Source organism: Cariama cristata, unplaced genomic scaffold, assembly GCF_000690535.1.
Source record: "Cariama cristata isolate BGI_N322 unplaced genomic scaffold, ASM69053v1 scaffold26503, whole genome shotgun sequence".
Taxonomy (NCBI): domain Eukaryota; kingdom Metazoa; phylum Chordata; class Aves; order Cariamiformes; family Cariamidae; genus Cariama; species Cariama cristata.
This window is the reverse complement of record NW_009610535.1, coordinates 1-6,950: the sequence shown is the minus strand read 5'-3', so window position 1 is coordinate 6,950 and position 6,950 is coordinate 1. Positions and strand designations below refer to the sequence as shown.

The 6,950-nt window shown below is 54.6% G+C and overlaps 1 protein-coding gene across 1 annotated transcript in view; it reads right to left on the bottom strand.

Moving 5' to 3' along the window:
• The window catches only part of SLC20A1 (solute carrier family 20 (phosphate transporter), member 1), a gene marked incomplete at its 5' end in the record, with an annotated part of 7,579 nt that extends 635 nt beyond the window's left edge, over window positions 1-6,944 (bottom strand). Inside the window, 8 exons of the mRNA XM_009697928.1 lie at window positions 1-81; window positions 385-570; window positions 658-1,207; window positions 1,301-1,549; window positions 3,161-3,280; window positions 4,971-5,067; window positions 6,641-6,726; window positions 6,828-6,944. The exon at window positions 1-81 is cut by the window's left edge and continues 1 nt beyond it. Coding sequence (XP_009696230.1) covers window positions 1-81; window positions 385-570; window positions 658-1,207; window positions 1,301-1,549; window positions 3,161-3,280; window positions 4,971-5,067; window positions 6,641-6,726; window positions 6,828-6,944 — 1,486 coding nt within the window. The remainder of the gene's footprint in view (window positions 82-384; window positions 571-657; window positions 1,208-1,300; window positions 1,550-3,160; window positions 3,281-4,970; window positions 5,068-6,640; window positions 6,727-6,827) is intronic.
• Between the last annotated feature and the right edge of the window lie 6 nt (window positions 6,945-6,950).

Below are 6,950 nucleotides of genomic sequence, written 5' to 3'. Positions count from 1 at the left end.
CAGTGGGTCGTGCTGATGGGGAGGCCAACGTTGGAGGCGATCACCACTGTCAGGGCAGATGCCAGCTCGATGCTGAAACCACTGCAGAGACGGAAAGCACATGACAAGCGGCATACAGGACCCGCACCCCTGGCACTGCCGAGCACGCCAGGCTGGCTCAGCCCAAGCCAGACCTGGGACTGCTCTCCCCAGACAGACCCTGTACAGCAGGGTCAGCTCCTCACTTGGCTCTCCAGACCCCAGCAGCCCCAGACTGACACTCACACCCCCCAGCTCCGCCATCCAAGCGATGAAATCCCCAAGAGAGAAGAGAGAGGGGCTGCAGGAGCAGGATGCAGCTTTAGGACTGCCTGAGGCCTCCCTCTACCCCAAGGCAGACCGTACCTCGATGGCGTGATGGGAGTCAGGTCCTTCCCCATCGTCTGGATGACTCTCCTTCCCCAGACCCACAAGCCGATGCAAATCCCGGCGCCTCCGTAGAGCAGCAGCCAGATGGGAGTTGCCACTTTGGTAGCCACGTCGCCTGTCTGATAGACCAGATAGAGTGCGACGAGGGGCCCTATGGCATTGCTGGAAGAGAAAGAAGATGTGGTCTAGAGGGCAAGATGGGCACCAGCCCCAGCAAGCAACCCCGCCGGTCCTGCTGACCCAACCGACCTCACATCGTTGCCACCATGAGCGAAGGAGCCAAAGCAGGCTGTGAGGATCTGCAGGAACTGGAAGAGGAGGGACACCTCGGGTTTGTCCTGGTCATGCCATTCTTCTAGGGAGCTACTGCTGCCCTTGCGGTCACTGATGCCCATCTCCACCTGGGCCGTGTTCAGATCCACATCAGCAGCCGGGTGAGCATCTGCCACCGCATTGCAGTAGCTGGTGTAGCTGTCCATGCGAACCCTCTTCTTGGTGTCCGCCACAGGCCAGGTCAGCTTCTCCATCTCCTCCCCGTCCTTAGTGCGGAGGGAGTCCAGGGGCATGCCACAGATGGCCATGGTGTAGGAGGTGTAGCTGTTGTTGCGCCGCAGGGGCTTGTCCCCCGAGTCCCCCATGCAGTCCCCCATCTTGGCCAGGTGCAGTTTATGCAGCAACTCCTTGTAGAGGCCAGAGTCCTTGTGCACAGTATGATACTGGTACTGCCCACTGGAGCTCATCTGGTGGCCTACAGCCTGGTTGAACTGGACGAGGTTGCCATTGGGCAGCCGCACAGCTCCTGCCAAGGGAGACGGCAGGGGTTTAGCACCCAGGGGTACCTGCAGTGGAGGGAGACCACCCCAGCGCCCCCATATCACCCCCTACCACTCACCACTGTCAATGCTGGTTTCCTTCAGGTCAAGGCTGGGGAGCCTCTCCTGCTCCGGGGCCTCCTCCAGGTCCCCCAGATTGAAGGAGACCATCCTCTCCTCCACTGCTGCTCGGTGGGGCACAGCCAGCCCCACATCAGCAACAGGGCTCTTGGCATCGCCCAGGGGCACCTTGGGCTCCTCGTGGTCCTCCTTCGGGCCGATGTTCTTCTCCATCAAAGGGCTTTCAGAAGGACTTGATTTGATCTCTCCTGTGAAGGGAGGCAGCTGCCATCAAACCCCTTCCCACCACCACACCCAACACCAGGAGCAAGCCCACACCCCTCACCACTCAGATTTACAGCAGCTAAATAAAATTTACAGCTTCCCCCTCCATCCTGAACTTTGGAAACTGCTGGGCAGTCACACCTTGTCCCGGGCGCAACAGCCAAACCATCGCAAGCCAGCTCATCTCCTATTTTTAGATCCCCCCCCACCCACACCGGGTGTGGTGAGCACCATTATGGGGCTTTTACGCCCATTCTTCCCACAGCAGAGGTTCCTCTTTAAGCCACGTTTGTCCCGTTCCCAGTGAGTGCAGGATGCCCTGGACCTGCTTCTGGGGTGGCTGCCCCCCCTGAAGCCGACAGGAACGTGCCCAGAAGAGCCCAGCTCCTCTGCCGGCCCATCAGCTCCAGCCTGCCGGGAGGACTCACCCACCTGGGCTCCCCTCCAGCTCCCACTGGTGGGTGACAAACCCAAACAGGAGCTGGTCTCCACCTCCCAAAGGCAGCCTGGTTTCCTGTCCCATTAAAACAGCCAAGCCAGTGGCACCAAGCCCTGGAAGTTAAGGCTGTTACTCCCCCTCTACCAGGAAAAGCATGTTTTCTCCAGGTGAAAACATGAGGTCAGCTCCTTCAAAACACAACAAAAGCCACCTCCTTGTCACAAACATGCTCATTTCCCGGCCGGTTTGCTCACCGCAAGGGCCAGGCTGCGGCATCCAGCCCCTCACCCTCGCGTCAAGCCCCTGCAGAGCTCATCTCCCCCCTGCACCACTGCCTCCTCCCAGCCACGCTCTCCAGCAGGCAGGAGAGCCTGCCTTGCAGGCAGGAGTTAAGCCAAAGCTCGAACAGCTGGAAGAATGTCAAGGGCAGCCATAAAGCTGTTAGTCACACCCCAATTACACCAGTCTGACAAGGACACTGGTTATCCCCTCATCTCCAGTTCCTTAAGTGCCCCAGACTGCACAGAAAATTTATATGCAAGACCACACACGACTCCAGGAGAGCTGCCTGTACTTTTCAGGAGGCAGAGCTCAGGACTGCTCTTTTGGATGCCTTTCAATAGATTTTTTTTTTTTTATTTTTTTTGTGCTACAGGGAAAGGATTTCATCAGCTTACACAGCTTTAAACTTGTGATCTGCATCTGCCAGGCCAAAGATTGATCAGCAGGTATGCAGAGGATTAAAGGTTACACTGATTAACAAGCAGGTTGTCTCCTGCCTTTTCTTCTCTATTAAACAGTGAAATTGGGCTGTTTAATATTGCCTGCTGTTCTGTGCAGTTCAAGGAGAGATTGCCCTGCTGAGAAATCATCTGCCAGACACCACTCAGCAGCACAACAGCTACTTCGAGGGGTTTTTCGGGGTCCCAGGGAGCAGCTTTCCGGTGCTGCTGCAGGTTAGGAGCATGCAGGGTCCAGCTCAGTGAGACGTGCCCCAGTGACTCAGGGTTTGCAGAGCAGCTTAAGCGATAACTGAAGCTGAGGATCCCTGCTAATAACAGCCCTGCAGCTAATGAGATCTCCCACTGGGAAAAGAAGTTGGTTAGTCCGAGCGTGCCCTTCCCCAAAGGATTGCAAAGAGAAAGCCGTTACTTACGTTCAATTTTCTTCTTCATTCTCGGACATACAAAGAACCAGACGACGAGAGCACAGACAACAGCACTCCCCGCCGAAATTAGGAGGATACCCCACAGAGGAAGTTTGTCAAAGCCCAGCACTAGGAAATAAAACAACGGATCTTTGAAAACCTCTGAGCAAAAGCCTCCTCGACATACGACTTTGCTCTTCCTGGCACGAGGGCTCCATCACCTGCAACACCCCTGAGCTAATTCACCTGCCAGGGAGAAACACCGCTGGAAAGCCATCAGTGACCGCACCGAAACAGAGACCTTAACCCACACGGAAGCCCCCCAGGTTACAATCTCCCCCATCAAAAGCTAAAACTTTCACATGTGCAGACACCTTCCCCTCCCTCCCACAGCCAAACCCGACCAGGGACCAGCGTGTGCCCTGAGCAGGGACAGAAGGCTCCTTACAGCCCTTGTCTTTTCACTTGCTGCAATGTCAAAGAAAAAAAAAACCAAACCACCCTGCACAGCTGCTGCAGCGACAGCGCCGCTTTCCCCGATCAGGGAGAGGACACACAGGACCTGGGCTGCTCCCACCCCAGAGCCCCATTAACTCCTCCAGCTGCTGAGGGAAGATGCTTCTCCTGCTCCACGAGTTCCTAGGAACTTCAGCTCAAGTTTCAAGGCATCCAAGGTGTTACGTGACCCAGTTACCAGCATTCTCACATGCAGCATGACTTTTAGCTGAGGTTTTGCATCATACAGCCTGCTGCAGCCCCTGGCTGGGGTATTGGGTGCTTGCAACCACTCAACTCCTGCATTTTCTGCTGCAGGCAATAACTTACTGCTGCTAATGCATCAACAGCAACATCACAGCTACTTTACCCACGCATTTGGCTATTCGCTTACGCCAAGCCTGGCTTGCTGAAGGCTACAAACCCTGCACTTGAGTGGCACAGAGCTCACCCAGCCCTCCTGCAGCTGAGGACTCAGGATAAACACAAATCCACCTTGGAGTGCCAAGTAATAAAGTGATCTTGGAGCAGCACCACTGCTGGTTTACAGCCCCAGCGCCCCCAGTAGCACTGCAGCGACCTTGCCTTCTCCCCCAGGCTGCAAAGCCAAGGGAAGGGGAAGCCGACATCCCTCCAAAAATTTTTCCAGCCACTGTTTACAGAGAAAACCCTGCAGAGCCAGGGCCAACTGCCCTCGCCCCACATCCAGAAACTCCTCCACAACAGCAAACCCACATTCGGACCAAAAACAGCTCATGCCGAGACACCCTGGCAGATGGAGCTTACGGAGCCTCCGGCAAAGCCACCCTCCCCTAGTCCTGCCCCCGACACAACATGCACACAAGCATTTCAGTTTGAGAAGCCAAATTGAAGTACAAGCTCCTCTTCTCAGTACAGGTGCCAGCTCTTCTTGCCAGGGATAATTAGTTTATTCTTAGGGACAAGGCAAATCAGGAGGCACAGCCTCCATCCCTGCTCCTAGCCTCACTACCAGCAGCCTGAGGAGCCTCTTCAGTGGCAGCTGGGTACCTGAGTTTTAGCACAGGTAAGAGAAGGGAAGGGGAAGTCATGTTATCTGCCAGTCCTGTGAAGTCTAAGGAGAAAGGTCTGGAGGGGTTTAGTTTGAGCAGGTCTCTTTGGTTGGGCAACTATCTAGCCCAGAACTCAGCGCACGCTAGCCTGCAGCCTTCTGTAACCGGCACAGGCCAGCCGCCTTCTAGGAGATTTCAGCCCTGTAAAGCAAAAAAGGGGTAAATCGTGCATTTAATGGAGGTTTTGTAAAGAATTTAAAAATTAACGTTCAAGTATTCTGACGTGTACTTACAAGGTGCACCAGTATACATGATGGAGAAGAGGTTGATCCCCACAGTACAGGCATAGAAGACAGGCAAAGCTTGCAAGCCGTTGGGAACAGGATCTGCCTGCAAAACAAGGATCAGCGCTGCAGAAAGCCAGACCTTGAAGGCTATGCAGCAGCAGAGGAGCAGCCAAATAACAGCCCCTTCCCAAAAAGGGGTTTGCGCCTTCAGTGAATTGCCAACAGCAACTCAAATACCACGCTCCCACAGGCTCTGCCAAAACCCAGAGCTCCCAACGGCTTGTAGAGAATAACCCATGGGGGCAGAGAAGGTGGCAGAACACCGTGGGTCCCACGAGACTCCCCATGGACCCAGGCCAGGACCAGCCAAGTGTCCCACCACTCCCAAGGCTGGGGCAATCTCATCTCTGCCCACAGCCTGGGGCTGCCTGGCTCTTGAACCCTTCCCGAGGCTCCCCAGCCTGCAGACCTCCACAGCCTCCAGCTGCACGTATGTTTTCTTTCAACTCCCCAGGCACTTTCAGGAAAAAAACCACATTTGTCAGACAAAGCTTTTTACCTCTTTCCAGCTGACTTGGATGAAATAAAAGTCCATTACTCACAAAGCAGCTTATTTGATCACATACCTGCACAGAGAGGCCTCACCCGAGCAGCAGGAGCACTTAATCTCTGCTGCTGCCCAGCAATCAGGGTCTAACGTTGGTACAAACACACCGAGCCTTACTGAATGCAGAGCAGGACGGAGCAACAGAACTATTCAGCACCAGAATGAAGCCAGCCCAGCTTTGAAAGGCCAGTTACGCAAGGTTACTCTGACAGCAGTGACGGTGCCACTGAATTGTTTTAAAGGCTTGCCAGGTAGACACCAGCAGCGATAAGATCTTAACATTTCTTGAACCAGAAACAGTCAGAGCTAAGGCCTGAATTAATTTAAGGCAACCTCAAACATGCAGAAGGAAATGCTGGAGTTACACTGTACGGCTGGCTGGATACTCCTGCTCTGGGCTGGCAGCATCCTGCACTCCAGGGTCTTCATCATCTCAGAAAGATACAGTCTAAAGCTGTCACCTCCATTTCAAGCACCTTTGGGCGCCCAATCCCTCCTCCTGGGCTTTCAAGACACTCCCAACAGTGGGAAGATATCCCTGGGGCCAGCCTGAGCGTCCCTCGCTTTACCTGAGGCCCCAGATAGGAGGAAAGTGCAGTTTCCACAGCACCAGGGACAACTCTGGCCCTCCTGGCTTTAAAAAAAGCCATCACTATTGGTCACTGCCTTCATCTGCAGCCTGACACAAGAGGAGACGCAGCCTTACACCAGGACTTAGGAAAAACCTGACCAGCAGCTCTGATCTTATCAATTCTGGGCTACTTCACTACTTGGAAACTGCAGCTGTTTCTGCTGAGGCCAGGCAGGACACTCCAGGCCCAGATGTTTTGGAAGAGGTGAAGTGATCCTCACGTCCCAGACTCCACTTTGCAGAGCAGCTACAGGTCTCACCTTCCCATCCCTTCAGCTTTTCCTGAAGGGGTCTTGAAGGGCTCACCCAAGTGTCAACACAAGGATGGACGTGCCTAGAGAAGCTGCGGTGTACATAGCCAACCAACCAGTCCAACAGGCAGACAAGGGAGCAATCAGAAGCCCCACGGTGTCAGAAAATGGGGTGGACAGCCCTTACCTTACAGAGGATGAACCTCCGGACAAGGAAGAACAGGATAGCAGACATGATGCCCGAAAGGAGGGGTGAGATGAACCAGGACAACACTAGGAGAGAAGCAGCACAATGAGCACCCCGCTGCCGGGAGGGGAAGCCCAGGGGGCACATGGAGGCCACGCGCAGGGGTGGCCACACGAGCTGGACTTACCAATCTTTAGTAGCTCAGACCACTTGACGCCTTCTTGCCCTTTGGCCACCAGCGAAAAGCCAATGGTTGCTCCAACAATACAGTGGGTACCAGAAATGGGGAGCTTCAAGAACGAAGCCACTA